Source organism: Populus euphratica, unplaced genomic scaffold, assembly GCF_000495115.2.
Source record: "Populus euphratica unplaced genomic scaffold, PopEup_1.0 scaffold101.1, whole genome shotgun sequence".
Taxonomy (NCBI): Eukaryota; Viridiplantae; Streptophyta; class Magnoliopsida; order Malpighiales; family Salicaceae; genus Populus; species Populus euphratica.
Window position 1 is genome coordinate 374,783 of NW_011499894.1, and position 21,719 is coordinate 396,501.

The window sequence follows — 21,719 nt, forward strand, 5'->3', positions numbered from 1 at the left end:
TGGAGAGGAAGCTCTAGATCCTCTCCATAAATTCCGCTTTTACATATTGCTTCCTGAAGTTTAGGAAACAGCACGGTATTGGTGACGCGGTCTCTAATAATAAATAAATGTATTTAAATAAATATTTAAAACGAATTCCTCAGGAAATCCCATTTCGATTATTTGGTTAGATAAGATAAATCAGCGGCGAGGCAGTCTAGAACTTGATTGATTTTTAATTTAGACAAAAAGCCCTCTCGAGTTCAAACCCAATTTAATTATTTTTAATGGGGTACTCCGAAAAAATAATTAATGCTTTTGAAACCTCTACTGCATTTTTTTTAAGCGGCAGAAAAACAAGTAATACGAGTACAATCACCATATTAAAATTCTCTAATTGATATATAATATTATAGTGTTTATATATTAAAAAATCCTAAGCAAAATAATAATAATAGAATTTTAAACTAAATAGGAAAAAAACTTGTAAATCAACTAATAAAATATTGCGTGTGACAGATTTTTTGTGTTTTTATTTGAAAGTCTTACTGGTTTTAAATTACTAAAAATTCTAATTTTATAGAAAATAAAGCTTTTAAATTCTTCTAATAAAATTTGAGTTGGATTGAGATAAAAACAAATAAAATTATGCCCTTTACAAGGCTGCTTATTTTTTAAAATAATTTTTTTTAATATAATTTTGATGTGCTAATATAAAAATAAATTTAAAAATAAAATCACTTAAAAAACATTAAAAAAATAACTAGAAACATTCCATTAAACATGTGACCTAGATTACAAGACTGAAATAACATAAAAAAAATATATATATAATTTGATTTAATCTAAATTAAGCTGTCAAACTCATAATTCTAATTATGAAATCAAGATAATTTTATAAAAAAAAATTATGAAACTCATTCTCGACCGACACAATGTTAAATAACTAATTTAAAAAAAATTAATAAAAAAATATAAAAAATAACTCGAATCAACTTCGGTTAATCCATTTAACGCTATTGATGAGATTATTGTAAATATTATACCTTGCCACAGGTACTTTGCCTTCATTTTTTCAGAGTTGATCAATGGATTAACCAAGAAAGATTATGCTTCTAACATTCTCTGAACAAAATCTTTGTTTTACTTTTTTAATACATTTTACTCTAAGGAACAGGGAGAAAGGAAAAATAAAAAGGACAAACGAGAAATTACATGGTAGAAATAACCAAGAAATAGGTTTATCAAACGAAGGACCTAATTTTTATTCTAGATAAACTTCTTGAAGCTGCTGTTTTGAATTTTAAATTATTAAAACTAGAGTTTTTAAACCTAACTTGATCCGATTCATCCGATTCATGAGTTTTATCAAGTTTTATTTTAGCTTTAATCACTCTGATAAACCGAATTAAATTTTAAAATTATAATTAAAATTCATCTAAACTATCATGTGTATTATAATAGTGATAATTTTTTAAAATATTTTTTATTTAAAAATATATTAAAATATTATTTTTTTTATTTTTTAAAATTTATCTTTAACATTACCATATCAAAAAAATTTAAAAATATAAAATAAAATAAAATAAAAATTTAAAAACACACAAGAAAAATCAATTCTAAGGTTGAAAGAGAAATACATCAATTTGATAGCCATTTCACCTTATTTATTGAACAGTGGTCATTTCAATCACAAGTTGGGCCTGCTCCACAAGCACCAAACCTACAAGAGGCTCTATATTATATTTCATTGGTTTGCTCATCGAAGAAGTTATATACAATGTGGGATGCATAAACAAAGAAAAATAAATTAAAAACATTATTATGTAATACTATTTAACTTACTTGATTTACTGCTGCAAAGATATTAACTCATCAGTAACCCTTCTTTTTGGTTATAAATAACTATAAAATTATAATTATATATCTAAGAAATTTTATAAACAACTACAAAATTATACAAAAAACTAAATTCATTCGTGAATCACTATGGCTTATGAGTGGATTTGTTGTGAATTCGTAAAATATTTCTTTTATTTTTTTTCTCATTAATTTTTTTCAATTATTTTTTTAATTTGATCTTTACACGTTTAATTAATTTAGAATTAATCTTCATAATATATTTCATGCTCCTTTCTTTCGAGTTTTCATAGTCATTTAAAATATCATGGCATTGAATTTGTTTTTAATTTTACAAAGAAGAATTCATTTTGATTGTTTACAGAGAATTAAAAATAAGAGGATCAAAATTGAAAGTTAGGTAAAATAAAAGATGGGAATGCTTTGAGTCATTACTGCAATTGGATTGCTATTTTATTAAAACTTTCAAGGTAGTGTTTGTTGTTTCTTTGATCCTTCGTAGTGACAAAGATGTCTTAGAGCCACCATTTTTGTTTTTTAGTGTAGCTGGAAGCTCTTGATCCTCTCCATAAATTCTGCTTTTACATGTTGCTCACATCCATCCCAAATTAAAACTTATTTTCGGATTGGACTGGCCGCCGATTGTTTCAATTTCCTCTTTACATTTTTGTTATAGATTTTGTTGTAAATGCATAGAAATATTGTCATATAAAATTACAATTGCCTAACTGATTTCATTTATTTTCATTCAAATATTTAATTTTTATTTCCTTAACACAATCTAATATTAAATAAATGTATTTAAATAATATTTAAAACGAAGACCTCAAGGGCATTCAATAGCTTTGTCGTTTAATAAGATATATAATGTAAAAGTAAGTTAATTCATATTTTTAGTATTTTTCCTCTTAAAAAGAATAAGCAGAAGCCTCGATCTTGTTTATCTAATTTCAAAATCATGAAGGGATTTAGAGGCTCAAATCCCATTTCGATTATTTAGTTAGACCTGATTGATTTTTAATTTAGATAAAAAAACCCTTTCTAGTTCAAACGTAATTTATTTATTTTTGAGGCTGATTAATGGAGGGTCCAAAAAAAATAGTCAAGGCTTTTTGAAACTTCTACTGCATTTTTTTTAGCAGCAAAAACATTCCCTGCCTCAGTAAATTGAATTTAAGTGGTAAATTGGATTGCATTTTTCTTAGTTGTTTGGTTTATTTGTAGTAAATTGAATTGAAGTGGTAAATTGGTCTCAGTAAATCATTTGTAGCGCTTCCTTTTCTTTTTCTTTTATTTTTATTCCTTATTAGAATGTATTTTTTTAATTAGTTTATATGTTAATCAAGATTGAGTTTTTTATTCAAATGATTTTAAAAATAAACATTTGAAAGTTAGGAATCATCGAACGATCTATTTAAAAGTTATATAGCTATGTTGTGATGTGTCTCAAATAAAATAGAAACAATACCAGATGATTAAAATGGCGTTACACTGCAAATTAAATTAATTTTTTTATAAATATAAAAAGATATTTATATATTATTATTTTTTTTAATAACAAAAATCTAAATTATATAAGGATTGATTCGATATAACTTTGTTGACTTTACGAGTTTAAAAACAACCAATATAACTTGAAAAAATATAATTTGATTAAAAAAAAATTTAAGATGATATTTTTTTTAATATTAAGATAAAAATATATTTAACTATTTCATTTAATTAAATCTAAAAAAAAATTAATAGATGCAAGAAAAATATTTTTATCTTATGATTTATGTAAATATTAAAATGTGTTTTATATACTTGATTTGATTCTTGATCGATCGGCTCTATTTAAAAATTTATCACAAAATAAAATTGTATTGAACAAATTAATAAAACTACGCTATCTCTTTTATATATATATATATAAAATGATTGGCTAAAGATGAAATAAATAATTTTATATTATTTGTCTGTATGTGTTACTTTTATGCGTAGACTCTTTTATTTGGTGATATACGGCTACCTTAATTTGTTTTTCCTCGTGGACATATCAACGACCTTTTTGAAATTCCAAGAACATGTCTATCCAAAGAAATTTCCTGGTTGATAATGAGCATAGTTAAGGTAGCAGGGCGTAATTTGACTGAAAATAATATAGTGTACCAATCATTAATTAAATTTATTTAAATCATTGACTACAAATTTTAAGTGTTAACTGAACAAATAATTTTTTTAGATAAAAAGTATCAAAAACATTGAACTGGACTCATTCTTCCTAGAGCCAGAATATATATACACACACACACACACAGAATTAGATTTGAAGAAGACGAGCTAGAGAGCAACCTCTTTGTCCCCTCTTAACCACGAGAATTGACTAAGGTAAGGAACAATGAAGAGAACTTCGGAATCAAATATAATATTATTCCTTGATTTAAATTCATGCCTCCTTTTATTCTTCCAAGTAAATAACACAGAAACCTTGAACCCAGTATTCTCTCAACATGTACATCACTATGCTGTCATCCTATACATATGTCATAAAGGTTAATTCCAATAATTAAAAGGTTGCGAAATTGGTGCAAAACCCGACCTCTAATGTTTTTTTATTTCCTTGAAGGGGGAAAAAAGGTGCAAATTTCATCTTTTGCCTGGTTTCCAAATTGCAGACCTTGATGAAAGGAGCTTGGCAGAACCCCATGTAGCTGAATGCGATTTTCACCCACCCTTATAATGCATTAATTCTTCTTCCACACATGTCATGGCCATGGAAAAAATCATTTGGAAAAGTTGGTTTTTCAGATTTGACTGTTCCTCCTTGGAGAATAGACGCAAAATCCAAATTTGTTTTGGATATATGCTTCCCTCTTTCAGAGGAATATATGCGTTCATTGTTATGAGAAAGACAAAGTAGAAAAGCAATGCTCCTTTTCAGCTTCTCAGAAATTAAACATGCACTGAAAGGGTAACCATGACAACTGACCAATCCGCCTGCAAGGAAACCACTCCAATCTTCCCCATAAGAGAATTTCTTCTTCAAAGTATACGTATTCATTCTGCAGTGAATTCATGATCAGAGCAGAGTTTTTCTTTGTGAACGTACAAGTCAGTTGTGCCTTTTTTTTTTTTCCTCTGGGGGGAATTGATGAATGTTAGCCCAATGATGCCCGTACCAATGAAGTTTCCTTGATTGATACCCTCAAAGCCAGACGAATACTTCAAGCACACTAAAGTACAAGAACAAATTGCAATAAGAAAAACAAAGTAGATTCTATAATCATTTTCATTGACCATGGATTTAGCTATGGAAGTTTCAATGGATAACTAGCTTTGCATCGATGGTTATTGAATATGATCAAGAGGCGTGAGCAAGATATACAGCTAATTAGGCTTGTTCTTCATGGAATTTACAAGGAAAATCAGCAGGAGGATCACAAGTGGGACTGCAAGACACGACGATTATATGCAGACAAATATGCCCATCAAATCCAATACATACAAGCGTAATTAAGCAGAGTACTCCTGTATAGATTTGATGACAAGTGCGTAATATTGGTCAACCAAATATTATTCAGATTGATATTAACTTTCCTGTTGTGATATCTACAGTTCTAAGTTTTCCAAGAGAATAAAATATAAGATCAGAAAATACAAGGAAATTTACTCCCTCATGGAAGTCCTAACATTTGTTTTTTCTAATTTAAGCTGGCAAGAACCTGTCTTTTGTATATCCTCGACTTCTGATTTAAAAATACATGTATTTGATATGTCATTTCACCTCATTTGTTTGAACAATGGTCATTCACTCCACGAACACAAAACAAAGTTATACATAATGTGTGATACATAAATAAAGAGAAATAAATTAAATACATTATTATGTAATACTATTTAACTTGATTTACTGCTGCAAAGATATTAACTTATCAGTAACCCTTCTTTTTGGTACTAAATTCTGTATATATCAAATTTCTTGATTTGCAGTTAACAAATACACAATTGATCCCGACTTCATTAATAATTATATATCTAAGACATTTTGTAAATAACTAAAAATTTATACAAAAAACCAAAAGTCATACGTGAATCAATATGGCTTGTGAGAGGATTTGTTGTGAATTCGCAAAGTGTTTTCTTTTTTTATCTCATTATATTTTTTTGTTACTTAATTATTTTTTAATTTGATCTTTATATATTTATTTAATTTAGAATAGAGATTCATGATATATTTTTTTTTCTTTCGAGTTTTCATGGTCTTTTAAAACATGGCATGGCATTGAATCTGTTTTTAATTTTACAAAGAAGAATTCGGAAGCTTAAACCCCTCTTGGATCGAGTGGAGGAATGCTCGAGTAAAGGAGAAATAAAGAGAAAAAACCATGCATGTACTTTGTTCTTCCATGACTACATAATTATCTTACAATTTTTTTTTTCTAACAGGTAGTGTAGGGATAAATCTCCTTTTATAATGGTGATAAATAAGAGTGAGTTATAAAGCATACAGTACTTTCAGACATAAGCATGATCAAGCAAACAGATGAATAATTATCCAAAAAAAAAAGATCTCATAAATTTTGTTTTCTTAATTGCAAAGGAAAATCTGCAGGAGGATCAGAAGTGGGACTGCAAAGACACAACGATTATATATAGATAATTATGCCCATCAAATCCAACAAGTACAAGCGTAATTAAGCAGAGTACTCTTTTATCGATTTGATGACAACTGCGCAATATTGGTCAACCAAATATTATTCAGATTGATATTAACTTCCCTGTTGTGATATCTATAGTTCTAACTTCTAAGTTTTCCAAGAGAATAAAATATAAGATCAGAAAATACAAGGAAATTTACTCCCATATAGAAGTCCTAACATTTTTTTTCTAATTTAAGCTGGCAAGAACCTGTCTTTTGTATATCCTCGACTTCTCATTCATTTGGCTTTAAACTTGCCAGAAAGCTGCACAAAATTAACTACAATTCTAACTTCTCATTCTTTGGAGAGTTACTTCTGGCGAGATGCGCTTTCCTTTGGTAGTCCCATCTGTAATTCTACCTGTCCTCTGGGCTCTTGCTCTAGTACAGAGCCTTGATTTTCAATTTCCAAATTTCACGGATTCTGATATAAATCAACTTATTATTCGGGCTCCCAATTCTAGAATAGCCTATGACGCCATCCAAGTCACACCAGATTCTAATGGAGCTCCAATGGATAACAAGGCTGGAAGGGTCTTGTACAAATGGCCATTCAGACTATGGAGCAACGGAGGGAAGAATGCATCTTTCAATACAACCTTCGTACTCAATATCAAAAGCCAGACAGATCCAGGTGGTGAAGGCTTAGCTTTTATATTAACAGAAGATACTGATGTTCCAGATGGAAGTGAAGGACAATGGATTGGAATCGTAAATCCCACGTTAAATGGATCCATTGAAGCCAGGACAGTGGCAGTAGAATTTGACACCAGAAAAAGTTTCCCAGATGATCTTGATGATAACCATATTGGATTGGATGTGAACAGTGTCTACTCAAGAAGATCGGTTTCGTTAAATGGCAGAGGCATTTATCTTTCTAAGGGCGAAGATGTCAGGGTAGATGTTCGATACGACGGCAAGAATTTGACTGTTTTTGTGGGTGAGGACAAGAAGAATCCAGTTATTTCTGAGCATCTCAATCTCTCAGACTATCTTCCAGAAAACGTTTATGTGGGGTTTTCGGGTTCAACAAGTGACAAAACTCAACTAAATTGCGTGAGGTCATGGCAGTTCAGCGGTTCGGAGATAAAAGACTCCAAGTTGCGGTGGGTTTGGATTTTAGTTGCCGTAGGATCAGTACTAATCCTGTTGATTAGTATTGGTATCGCCCTTTTCTTGTACAGGAAAAGAGGATGTCAAGTGGACAGGCTGGAGGATGCTTATCCAAATATTGATGAGGCAATCCTAGGCTCCTCAACTGCTCCGAGGAAATACAAATTCAAAGAACTTAGCAAAGCAACTGGTAATTTCAACCCCAAGAACAAGCTCGGGAAAGGTGGCTTCGGGACAGTCTACAAGGGAATCTTGGGAAACAAGGAAGTCGCTGTCAAAAGAGTCTCAAAGAAATCAACCCAAGGTAAGCAAGAATTCATGGCAGAAGTCACTACAATAGGCAACCTCCATCACCGAAATCTTGTTAAGTTGATCGGATGGTGCCATGAAAGGCGTGAGTACCTCTTGGTTTACGAGTACTTGCCTAATGGAAGCCTGGATAAATACGTATTTTGTGATGAAAAGCCAGGCACGCAGGAAGCAACACTGAGCTGGGAAAAAAGGCTGAGTGTGATTTCCGGAGCGGCACAGGCATTGGATTATCTGCATAATGGCTGCATGAAGAGGGTACTTCACCGAGACATAAAGGCCAGTAACATAATGTTGGATTTAGATTTCAATGCGAAACTGGGAGATTTCGGCTTAGCTCGCACCATTATTCGAAATGAACAAACTCACCACACAACGAAAGAGCTTGCTGGAACACCTGGCTACATGGCTCCGGAGAGTATTCTTACGGGAAGGGCAACGACCGAAACAGATGTTTATGCTTTTGGCGTTCTTGTTCTGGAAGTTGCTTGTGGAAGGAAGCCTGGAGGGCAGACTGAGCGGGATGACTACATTAGTAACATTGTGCATGGGCTATGGGAACTTTACAGAAGGGGAACGATCCTCGAAGGTGCAGACCCCAGATTGGATGGAATATTCAAAAATGAAGAAATGGAGTGTGTGCTTATTCTGGGGTTGGCCTGCTGCCATCCAAATCCAAACGATAGGCCCTCCATGAAAACTGTTTTGCAGGTCCTTACAGGGGAAGCGCCACCACCAGACGTGCCAGCTGAAAGGCCTGTTTTTATGTGGCCGCCCAAGCCTCCATCCTTCAAAGAATGGGGCAACTCTATCATTGGAGGCGAACTCTCTCCATTTTCAGAAATCTCAGGGAGATGAATCAAATGCCAAAGGATCGAAGGAGAATGTCGATCATCAGTCTGATTTTGTTTTAGTCAGTAATGCACTTAGTAGTAGATATATATCTAGCCATAACGTTGCTGTGTTCCAGGCAATGATTGTTAAGAAATAGCAGCACTTCAATAAATTTATTTTTTTCTTCGTCAAATTATGTACGTAGTGCTGGAAAACTAGCTGCAGGTTCACCATAATTCCTAGGAAGATGTTTTCTGAAATGTCAAATCCCTATGGCGAGCCAACGATGGCATATCTTGGTGATCAATTTAATGTTCTTTTTTTGTATGTTATCAAAGTTTTAATCACCAAGCAATATATATTGGACAAGGATTTTTATTTCAATAGAATTTTTTTCATAACAAAATTTTAAGAAAACTAAAGTTGTCATACCCAGCTGGCCTTTTGCACACCTTATTTTGACATAATATAAACAAAAGCTGCAGGTAAAAAAACCAAGTAATTTGCCGATAAGCAAAACATTTCAATGCTCTAAAACTAATGTGGGAGGGGTCCTTGACTGATTACTCCCCTCAGCCCCATTTAACTATGAAAGGATATCGAGGTGGCAAGGCTATTAATATCATGGACTCGTAGTAACGAAAAAAATGAAGACCAAAGAGTCAAGATCATCAGAGACACGACATGAAGTAATTCTGCAGTAATTCACCGTTCTATATGGGGAATAAAGATTCAAAATCAACCTCTACGGGGTAATAAAATTCTTTATCGTGGCAAACAATAATAAGAACTAGAAGATGGATTTCAATCTAAGGCTGTTCCGGAGAACATAGCAAGAAAAGAAGACCAGTAACACAGAAAATGAACCTCAGGTTAACTGGAATATACATCACGTTAACTTGGATACATAAGAAGAAAGCAACTGGAAAGCAAGTAAGCATGCGCAAAGGAAACTAAATACATTGGAGAGAGCAAAACCTGTCAATGAAATCTGCAAGAACTTGCAGGAAAACTCAATTTAGGCAAACCTGTCTATATTGGAAACCAATAATATTCCTTGATTTAAATTCATGCCTCCTTTTATTCTTCAATGTAAAAAACACAGAAACCTTAAACCCAGTATTCTCTCAACGTGTACATCACTATGTTTTCATCCTATACATATGCCATAAAGGTTAATTCCAATAATTAAAAGGTTGTGAAATTGATGCAAACCCTACCTCTAATGTTTTTTTATTTATTTCCTTGAAGGGGAAGAAAAGGTGAAAATTTCATCTTTTGCCTGGTTTCCAAATTGCAGGCCTTGATGAAAGGAGCTTGACAGAACCCCATGTAGTTGAATGCGATTTTCTCTCTTCCACATATGTCATGGCCATGGAAAAAATAGTTTGGAAAAGTTGGTTTTTCAGATTTGACTGTACCTCCTTGGAGAATGGACGCAAAATCCATTTTTTCTTGGATAAATGCTTCCATTTTCCAACGATGCAAATAGCAAACTACATGGTCTTTTAGGTTCGGCGTGATAGTTACCTGGTCAGGCCGAGCAAAATATGGGCTCATTATAATGAGAAAGACGGTAGTATTCAAAGATGATAGATGTGTCATGATACTGCAAACAAGACTCCATTTAGTCATGGTTCTAGATTGATTAAGCAATTTAGATAAATTAACACAAATATAGAATAGAATTCTTGATAACAAGCATTCCGTTTCAATTCTTAGCCGCATCTAAATCTTCACATTTGTAGAATTTTTCCTTTGCCTCCCCCGTGGTATTCAGCAAGTTAGGATGTTGCACAGAGTTAATTCCTGACCAAATCCAACTATCTCAGAATTAAACTTGAGTTCCTGAAGTTATGGCTTGAAAGTAGTTTCTAAATCTAAAATAAAACCCCAGTAAAAATTAAACTAAAATTCACCTATCATGCCCAACCCTAAAGGCTAAGGGCATATGAAAGTTGATAGTTGTAAAAAGATAGGAAAAGGTAACAAAGTTTTTGGAGGCTTAAAAAGAGGGTATAAATGAATGAGAGGTAATGTAGTAATTGAACAATAGTTGATAAGTATAAATAAAAAAGACATAAAAAGGAGCTGTGTACTTGAGAGCAAACCGTGAGAGTGAAGGAAGAAAGAAGAAGAAGAAGAGAAAAAAAGAAAATTAGAAGGGAAATAAAAAGGAGTTGGAGAAAATAAGTTTAAAGGTAATATTTAGGTTATTAAATATATAAATATGTGTTATTGAACTTTAAATTTTGATTTTGATGAATGTTAGGGTTTTGAAAATTTATGTTTTGGGTTTAATTGATGAATTAAATTGAATGTTAGGTATTGATTGTTGTATGTAATTGATTATTTAGTTGACTATGGAAGATTGTGATGATTTTAAGTTATAAATTGTGCAAATGGTGAATTTTAAGTTAGAAATTTGAAAAGAACAGTAGGTTTCTGTTGAAATTATGGGTTGGAGGTTGAAGATGATGAAAATTCAATTTGGTCCCTCAATTTGTGAAAATTATTGTACAGTCCCCAAACTTTGGAAAATTATAGATTGGTCCCTGTATGAATTATGGGCAGAATTACTATATAGTTATGAAATTTTAAAACTTTCAATTTGGTCCTCTAATTTGACAAAAATTACCATTTGACCCTAAAAATTTGGTAAAATTCCAGAATGGTCCCTGGAGCATAATGGGATGTTCTGGACAGAATTGAGGATTAATTATGTTCATAATTTCAGTATATTCATGGATTTATGATAGTTTTAGTTTGGTCCTCCATTTGACCCTAAATTTTTTTAGAAAATTCCAAAATGGTCCCTGGAGCATAACAAGATATTCTGAACAGAATTGTGGATTAAATATGGTCATAATTTCAATGTAGTCATGGATTTATGATATTTTTAGTTTGGTCATTCAATTCAATAAAAGTTACAATTTGACCCTTAAAAATATGATAAATTCCATATTAGTCCCCAGTTGTAATATTAGCATTTTCAGATTTGGTTTGATGAATAATTGAGGGTTATTTAGTGAATTATTATCAATTTTATTATTTTTTATTATGGATTAGACTTTGGGAAAACTGTTAAATTTTGGGTTTTTTGAAAAATAACTAGTTTAGTCTAAAAACATACAGGGTTATGGAATATACCATTAGATAAGTGTATTAAATAGGTTATATGTTCTTTTAAGTCATTCTTGAATATGTCTTCTTTGTATTCAGATAATCCTGATATTCTACCGGTAGGACGTTAATAGGATTTCATTTAGTATCAACTTTTGAGTACCGTTTGCTTTGAGTCAGGTGGGTAGATAATTTTTTATATGCATGAGAAATATTATAAATATTTGATTTGTTAATATAAATTGGATCATGCTTCTTGATAATATATATGATGATTATTATCCTTGTTATGAAAAAGCATGATCAATTGTTGAATCTGAATTCTTAATATGAACCAGTATATATTTGAATTGACTTCTGAATTGATAGCTCCTCATTTGATTGATGTCATAAGTTGAGCCTTGAGATATGAATATGTTTGTTTGATTATGATTATAAACATATGGTATGTCAATTAGAATACTCATGCTAACAGGGTAGTGTTAGTCTTTGTGCATATCGTATCTGAACCCTAGTTGGTTAGCGGAATCATCAACCTGTGTGGACTGATCATCCCACAGTACGGAGCTTTATGCTCATTATATTTTGATTTTCTGATGAGTTTTACCATATGATTTTTTTTGTTATGGCCTATTTAAGAAACATTTCTATAAGAACCTAAAGCTGTAATTGTATATATATTCATCATTGTTATATTACCTTGTGTGTGTATTGAATGTTATCTACTTACTGAATTATTGAACTCACATTCTTATTAATTATCATTTTCAGGCTTATAGCTTGATAGCAGGTCACTTTTATTGGATCTTCTGATCCTGTTCTTTTGTTGAAATTTGTAACTTTCTTTTATGTCTAGTTAGTGCTTCAAAACTTTGAATTTATATAAACTCTTGTATTAAGACAATTAAGTTATATTATGAAATTAGTTTGTTGTTAATGGTAAGTTGAACTAAGGTTGTATGTAAGTTTGGATTCACATAGATATGAACCTTGAAGAAAAACCTTACCCATATGCCGATCATGAATCTGAAAATCGGGTTGTGATAGATATTGCTACAGTGAGAACCAGCTGAGAAATTGATGCGGTTACCTGATCTAATGTAGGAAGTTGGAGTAAATTTGATTGGAGCAATTAAAGCTGTTGTGCAGAATGATGCATAGCTCTTGTAAACAATAAGTACTTCAGTTACTGTAAAGTGAGTAGAAATTCATGGTTTAGTAGCTTTACTTGCGAGGAAGAGGGCCATAGTCTTGTGCCTGTCTACAGCATGGAGTGAATCTAGTAGAGCGGGAAGGTGAGAATTTTGATGAGTTGGAGCTAATACATGATATTTGTGTGCAAGAGAATGGATAAATGAATGTCTATCAATTCGAGGGAGCTTCGGGTGGTTCCAAGAGTGATGACAACCACAGGTTGAGAAGAGAAGGATTGGGGAAGACGTTATATTTTTCAAACACGCACAATCCTTGTGGTAAAGAGCACAATTCAGTTAAATTTACAGATTATATTTAGCGAGTTGGTCGGGAGACAGAGGCTACCTAAAAGGCAAACAATAAAGCTTATGATAATACATAAAATCAGCATCATTTTGTTCAAGAGTTGAAGAGGGAAGCTTAGACATTGTGTTCTTGAGGTCAAAAAGGTTCCTAAGGGCATTGAGGAACGAAACAAAGCGCTGAATAAAAATAAGCTCAAACGCTTCCAATTTAAAAAGTTTTACAAAGTTTGTGATAGCAAGCTAGTAGTTTGTAAATCAGCAAGCAGGTTGGTGCAACCCCTGTTTTCAGTTATGGGAAATCTCAAGGGGCTTATTCCTGGCTTGGCAATGGAACAGGAAATTGGAAGTTGAAATGGAATCAATGGCAAAATTCACTGCCTAAACAAAGAAAGAAAAGGAAATAATTAAAACAAGAGGAGCCAGGTGCAGAAAAGGAAAATATTAAAACAAAAGGAGCTAGGTGCAATCATGTTTGTTGAAATAACATCTCAACAACAATCAAATATTTGAGGAAAATAGCATACCTCCTATAACATGAATTGCCTCGCTTCTTATTGCATCCCATATCCTCAGAGTTGCATCAGTAGAACCAGTACAAATAATATGATCTTCCTCAAACACAAAAGTAGGGAAACAAGTTATGAAAAAGTGCGACAGAGAAGTTTAACAACTAACACCAAGATGAAGAGTAGGAAGATACCGTCAGGTGTAAAATCACCTCATGTCACAGATCTACCATGACCGTAAAATGTATTGAAGAGGACACATTTTTCAGAATCCCACATCAAAGCAACGCAATCAGTAGAACTCGCCAACGTAAAAGGACGTCTTGGATGCCACCTGATCCACTGGGAAAGGTCTTCATAAGACAAATGCTCAAGAAAACCACAGTAAAAACAAATAAAGTGTGTATGTGATGACCTGACGAGTCCCATATTCGAACTGTTACACCAACACCACCATATGCAAGCAACTGCCTATCAGAACTAAAGGCTAAACAAGAAACAGAATTGTCATGACTTGCAACGAAATGCATAGAGAAAATTTGTTGAAGATAAGAAATACATAAAGAATCCAGATAATCAGTGTTGATTGGGACTAGGAAGACATATGGCTAAACCCTAAATAACACCAATTCAAAGGAAAATCTTTACCATTATAAAACGACAGAATTAAAACTGTCTTGTCTTAAAAAGATCCCCAGCCACCTATTTACATATATTAGTTCAAAGTCTTCAACCCTAATCATTATCCTGACAAAAATCCTGTACTCAACAAACCATAATGCGTAACAGAATAATGACATACCATTTAACTCCACTTTCTAATCTCCATCTCCAATCTTCAAGAGAAAGCCTTTATCCTCTGCACCCCCAGTTGCAACTATGGTAGCATCTATTGGGTTGCAGGCAACTGCGGAAAGCTCACCTGTGAACAAAACCATAATGCTAAGTCAGTATAAGTAAGACCCCTTAAGCACCCCCGTTACAATCCATATAATTCAGTTATATTCTGAAGTGCTGAGAATTGGACAAGACATACCGGTATGACCAGTGAAAGTGTGCACAAAATCATTGATAATGTCAAGATAAACGTCTCCTGTGTCGTCACTTTTCAGTTCCATCCTACTTTAGTTTAATGAAGGGTTTGTAAACTAGTTTTGTGTCAAATTTGGGTCAACCTATTATGATTTCTGATTCCCAGGGTTTTTTCTCACTTCATGTTCTATCACAAGAGGACTAGAGAATGCTTAATTGAGTCCCTTTTTTATACAAAGAGTTGGCTGAGTGTATATATTTCAATAATATTTATAATTTCACCCTTCAGTATGTGACACTGTCAGTTTAGGTCTAAGAATTCCTGGGTTTCTCTGCAACAATTCAAATTCTCTAATCCCTGTTTCCTCCATTTCTTCCATTTGTTTATCTACAATCCATTTATCTATCCTTCGAAACACTCTCCAGTTTCTGACAAAGAAACTGGCTAAATATTATTTATCTCTAGTGATATTTTATGGTGATTGACTGTTGATTGCTTCGAAAAATAAAAATAAAAATAAAAATAAAAATTGATTACTAGCAATACAGAGTTCTTGATTCTATGTTAAAAAGCATAATGCGACTTCAATTAGTAGATTTTTTGTGACTACAACTACTAGATGTTCTGTTTTTCTTGTATACAAAGATGTGACTTCAATAATTCTGCCAAGGTCATTTTAATTTAATCTTAGCTGTGCTTTTCCCCTGTCGGCCACATCTTTAATCCTAGCAACAATTACATGGCCTTGATTTTTTAGTTTCCAACCTTCCGTGAGTTTAAACACAACTCAACTTACTTTTTGAGTGACATTTTTTCTATATAGTTTATCAGACGCCACCAGAAAGTTCTTATAGGGGAAGCACAAACACGAGAAGTAAACAAATCTTCTATTCTGGGTGTGGCTTGCTGCCATCCAAACCCTAACAAGAGGCCCTCAAGGACAACTCTTGCAGGTTCTTACACGGGAAGGACCACCACCAGAAGTGCTGGCTGAAAGGCCTGCTTTTATGTGGCCAGTGTGCCTCCATTTTCAAAGAATGGAATAAGTCTCATTAAGGATATCACGGAGGATGAATTAAGGAATACCAAGTCAGAGAAGCAAAATATCGTTCTTCCATCAGTATGATTTGGTTTTAATCGGTGGATGGAGGACTTTTTGCGTTCCAGGTAGGGATTGTAAGAAATAGTAACCCCTTTATAATATACTTTTTTGCTGCAGGTTCTTGAGGAATATGTTTTCTGACGCAGACGAAGCTCTTAAATTAGAAATCAAAGAACAAGAAGATAAAATGAAATGACTGAACATGAATCGTTCTCATATTCTTTTATTGTTTGAATAATTATTCTACCCTTATTACAACTGTTTAAATAGCTCTAAAATCAACCTTGTTAAAGGAAATCGGAATCCCAATTAAATAGGAAAAATAAGTGCTAAAACCGAAAAAAAGCTAAATTCCGAAATTAAATTGGAAAAATACTAAAAAAACATATCTAATTTAAAGGTCTTCCCAGCCTTTAACTGTTACTGTTAGTCAAGGAATTTCCTAACCAAATTTGACCATGATCTAACAATCTGACACAACCACATATTTTCTTGGAATTGGACCTTTTCGTCTAATCTTTTTCATGCGATACAATTATAATTGGCCAATTAAAGTTTATCTGCATGGTCAGTGTAATGAGTAATGACTGTAACTTATAATTGCCATTTTATCTAAATTTGCAGGGAAAGCTTTGAATCAGAAAGCTAATTACTGGAATGTTGAAAGCTTTCAGGATGTTTCAACATTATCGCAGTACATGATTCCAGATGATACCCCCGCGACACCAATTAGTTTTCTGACAGGATTTTTCAGCTTCCTTTTCATTTTTGTTTGTCTCATTTAACTTGGAAATCATGGAAGAACTAGGACGAGGACGGGTGAAGAAGACTGATTTGCAGTTGATTCGGTAACAATTGTTGATAGAAATATCCATACCTACTGAATTAACATAACACTCAGAATTTCAATTCATTTAATTTCTTTTACAAAATTAATTCAGTTCGATCTCTTTTTATATCAAAAAATTCAGAACTACAAATAGATGAAGCCAACCTTGTAAACACCCCTAGATTTGATCCAACCCGAGAATGAAGTCACAAGTTGGTCAGATCAAACCCTAAAACAACATCATTTTAGTAATTTTTCAAAAAGATGTTATTTTAAGTTTTTTTAATAAAACAATGTTATTTTGAACAAAAACTACAAAAAAAAAAATCCTTGGAGTCAGACCCCGAGTTTGGCCAAGTGCCCGGTTTAATATGCAAGAACTAATATGCCAGGTAAACAAAAAAAAAAAAAAAATATATATATATATATATATATATATATACGCACGCTTTAAACTACTTTGGGAGGGGCAATGACTGATTTGTCGGTGAGCATATGATAATTATCAAATTACCTGTTACTAAAAGGCAGTCAATAATGGAAATGAGTGAAGACATTAGATACAAACATGAAAAATCAACTATAACTATGACGCAAAGTTATTTTGCACAAATCCGTTCTGTACGGGGACTATAGATTAAAATCCCCCTCTATGGGTAATACAATTGTTTCAAAAGAACAACAATATCGAATGCAAAAGATGGACTTCAATCTGAGGCTGTTCTTGAGAACAAAAGGAAAGAAAGAAAAACCAATTATATAGGAAATGAACCTCAATCATAATTGATTTGCACTGTCAGATCCTGTACTCCCAGATCATGGTACAAACCATGCACAGATTGTAGTACTGGGCGATCATCCACCCCCTTCTTCACCTATTAACAACATCCAAGAAACAAAATTGTGTTACCAGTCTTTAAACAACCAGAAAGTAGAACTTCAAGAGTATTACAAGGACGCCACCTGCCACATCAACAATGACAGCAAATAAGCCATACTTTCAGTGATGTACCTGAAGTGAAATTGAGCCAACAACATGACCAGGAACCAATTCCCAAAACCGAGCTTCAGAAACTTCAGCAACATCTTCACGGGCAGAAACCTAGCCAGAATAGGGAATTATATGTAATGATAGATAAATTCAACCAAAATGTATTGTATAAGAATCGGCTCTTCAAAATGTTGGAAACACCCTTTCTATTTGAAAATTCACACTCGGATCATAGCAAATGAATGAAAGCCTTTATGGGAGCTTACCTGTCTCAAGCATTTGCTCAATGCTGAAGATGGAATGCTAGGAGGAGCCATTTGAAGCAAGATGCCACCAGTGGCTTTAAAGAGCGGTAGGACAAGCATAACGACAGCAGCGGAAACCAGCCCCAAACATAAAACTTCAGCATTTTCAACCCTGTAATGTGTGAAACAGAATTTAAAAACAAAAGAGGTAAACAGGGGAGTTTTGCAGTGAAAAAACAAAGATGAAGCAAAATACCCAAGGGACAAAAACCAGGATGCCAATATCAAGCCTGCACTGAGAAACAATAAGAGTAAATCAGCCAATCATGGATATATGAAAAATGCAAGTAATTAAAAAAGGAACATGCTTTTGCAAAGAAAAATAAGGACACACAGAGACTCAGAGAGCATACCTGCGAATTGAATCTGCAATAACATGCAAGCAGACTGAATGGAAATTCATATCTTCTGCTTTTCTGTAGACTGCATGCAAATATAAATGCAACACAATCCAAAGAAAAGATAAAAATATCAAAATCTATAAAACCACTGAAGCAGTTTCTATAACAGTAACAATCATTATAACCCTATGTATAATATGCCAAAGATTCCCGTCAAGGATCAAATTGGAAAAGCACCATGTTTTACAGTATACCACTCTTTATAAGATTCCCATCCAGGGTCAAATTGGAAAAGCACCATATTTTACAGTACACCACTCTTTATACTCGATTAAAATGCTATTCAAATAAGCGCTAGTACATGTGAGCCTTTTCATGTGGCTTAAAGTTCATCAAATGACTTCCTGTGACATATAAAAGTGCAGTAAGTGACTTACCAATATTAATGCGAGCATAATTCCGGAAGAACCAAACACCAATAAGATTCACCAATAAATTTGTCACCGCAGAAACAATCAAGTAATGCCTGTAAAAAGGGTTGTAATCTCCATGTAAAAGATGAAAATAAAAGGATGAGCCACAAAGTGCACTGCACTAAATACATAGTAACTATCTTTTGGCAAGTATGTGCTATCTATGATGCTGGATCCAGCATAATAAGTATACTGCTCCAAATACCTGCGCAACCGACTTACTTGTGTTCAGATTCATCTTGTATGAATGCATGAAGTGCTTCCACAGCTAACGAGAATGACATGAACAAAAGAAACAGCTGTCTACACAAGCAGCAAAATCAAGAATATCTAGATATTAGAGCAAAGAAATGAAGTTTTAATTTTATAAAGGAATTAATTAAAGAACGTAAAAGTAGTTCTTCATCAGATACATGTCTTCAGTGCCAAAGAAACATCCAGGGTCAATAAAAAGTCATAAAACTCAGAAGCAAAACTTTACTTCATCTCTTTTATTTGGTGAGTATCAAAGGTAAAACCACACCCTCTTCCTAAACTACCTGAGCCAAGACATAGGTCTCATTTCTCCGAGTCAAAAACAAACCAAGCATAAAGAGCTGAATGCATTTTTAAGATTTATCGTATACATCTATATATTAAACATCTTATTGTTTTCATGCCAACCATAACTGTTCGCTATGCACCACACTCATGATGTTTCAACCCCGCAGGCTAAATCATTTAATAAACAAAACCCAAGTTATCCAACTAAAGCAAACCATTAATACACCAAATATATATCAACAATAACACCTTGGATTATCATATCTCTAATAGCACAAATAAAAAACAACAACACCCACAACACAAAATCCTACAGGAATTTGCATGTTACTTACAGCATTAGTAAAAGCAGCCAACACTTCAAGCCTTTTGTACCTGGCGAAGGCATTTAGCAGTTAAAATAAGTTCCTTTGAAGACAAAGATCGATCAATATCGGGGGGAAATTCGCGCTAACATAATTACAACCAAAATAATAACTAACCCATAAGTGTAGACATGATCAGACTTTCTCCTAGAAGCAGCCATGGCAAACAACGAAAACGTTAAAAGCCCACATCCAAATGTCAAATGAAACGCGTCAGATACCAAACCTGCAGCAAGATCCCATAAAAAAAAAAAAATTACTTTAAAAAAACCCTAAACACAACCAATCAAAACCCAAAACTGATTCATTTCCTCACCAACACGGCCCGTAAAGAGTCCGATCGCCAATTCAGCAGTAGAATACGCAACATTAAGAGAAATCATCAAGAAAAGTCTTCTCATTTGTCTACTCCCAGACCTAATAACCCTAAAAATCGAAAGCACGGAATCCAAATCCGATAGTTTCCTCTTTGGGTCCTCAAAAATGGAGTCGTTTTGGTAATCAAAAGAATAATCAATCTCCGGTGGGATGTCAATGCTTGAAACGGTGCGTGAAAGCAGAGGCTTTGTTGCATCATTCGTGATGATAGAAATTGGGGTTTTGGGTTCTTGTGATTGTTGGTGAAATGAAGATTGGCGCCAATAAGCGTACCTGCGATCGCTTGTGCCCAATCCAAAATCAACATTATCTGGATTTCTGGGCGTCTCCATTTTGGATTAAGCAAAAAAAAAAAGTGGGGAGCTGTAGACAAATCCGCAACTTCTTGGATTGGAGTCTGGTTTTTTATTTCAAATCAAGTCCGTGAATTCCATTGATTAACAATCACAGACTTCAAAACCCAAGATCAGACGTTAAGAAGGTTGCAGTTTGGGTTCGAATTCAAAAGGGATCAAAGTTTGGTTTAGGAAAAAAAAAAAAAACCTCTGGGGGGAATTGATGAATGTTAGCCCAATGATGCCCGTACCAATGAAGTTCACTGACACAACAGCCACTGCAAGGGGGAACATTCTCTCCGTCATCTGCAAGCAAAGGGGGAAGCCCGAAGATAGACTGGCGTTACGAGGGTATTGCAAGTCTCGTTCGATCAGTCCGACAGTGGGGTCCATTTAATTAGAGTTAATCGAATTTGTTTTTCTTTAACACAGTTAAAAAAAATAAGAAAAATATGAAGAAAAACATCTTAGAGAGTTGTAAGGGGTAATCGCAACTCCTACACAAAATCTACGACCCTTTTAAAAAAAATAGCTGAGGTAATTTTAAGATTTAAATTTTTAAAAAGTTATTCTTATACAACAATAAATGATTTATTTTTATATGAACTCTACATAAATGTTATATTCTTATACGAACTTTACAAGTAAAAAAAAGATATATGCAATCTATCTGTTTGATAAATATATATATATATATATATATATATATATATATCTTTTAATAATAAATAAATATTATTAAATTTTCTGAGTTACTTTTTTCTCTTCCTGTTATTATTTTTTATGTCAATTGAATTATTAGTTTTTCTTAAAAAACATTTTATTTATTATTAATATTTTTTTTTATTAAACAGATACATTCACGTGGATTTATTTTAATTAAGTTGCTATAATTCTTTCGGTGAATTTATCTATATAATCAGAAAATATTTATTGATAATAAATAAAATATTCTTTAAAATAAAAAATGAGTGAAAATAATAGCATGAATGAAGAGAAAAATGCACTGGAGAGCAAGTTAAATTCTTAACCATTGATTTCGTGGAATTTAAGAAAACCCATTCTATTTCGTTAGATAACACTTTTTTTAGGACAAACCAGAAATATTATAGAACACTCT

General features: G+C 33.0%; 2 protein-coding genes and 1 long non-coding RNA gene across 3 annotated transcripts; 1 reads left to right on the forward strand and 2 right to left on the reverse strand.

Annotated features, from left to right (window-relative positions):
- Positions 1-6,737: 6,737 nt before the first annotated feature.
- LOC105131761 (Concanavalin A-like lectin protein kinase family protein) lies at positions 6,738-9,105 on the forward strand. Its single transcript, XM_011034899.1, has one exon. The coding sequence runs from the start codon at positions 6,845-6,847 to the stop codon at positions 8,798-8,800; it is 1,956 nt and encodes a 651-aa protein (XP_011033201.1). The 5' UTR covers positions 6,738-6,844; the 3' UTR covers positions 8,801-9,105.
- Positions 9,106-13,500: 4,395 nt separating this feature from the next.
- Positions 13,501-14,807, reverse strand: LOC105131762 (uncharacterized). The gene is made up of 3 exons (XR_843495.1): positions 14,099-14,807; positions 13,923-14,006; positions 13,501-13,776 (listed from the first exon to the last, which is right to left on the reverse strand). It is a non-coding gene; the product is annotated as an uncharacterized LOC105131762 (long non-coding RNA).
- A 2,596-nt stretch (positions 14,808-17,403) lies between these two features.
- LOC105131763 (Cation efflux family protein) lies at positions 17,404-20,803 on the reverse strand. Its single transcript, XM_011034901.1, has 10 exons — positions 20,203-20,803; positions 20,004-20,112; positions 19,857-19,896; positions 19,201-19,277; positions 18,943-19,031; positions 18,518-18,587; positions 18,361-18,399; positions 18,126-18,276; positions 17,881-17,970; positions 17,404-17,743 (listed from the first exon to the last, which is right to left on the reverse strand). The coding sequence occupies exons 1-10, from the start codon at positions 20,594-20,596 to the stop codon at positions 17,642-17,644; spliced, it is 1,161 nt and encodes a 386-aa protein (XP_011033203.1). The 5' UTR covers positions 20,597-20,803; the 3' UTR covers positions 17,404-17,641.
- Positions 20,804-21,719: the final 916 nt, after the last annotated feature.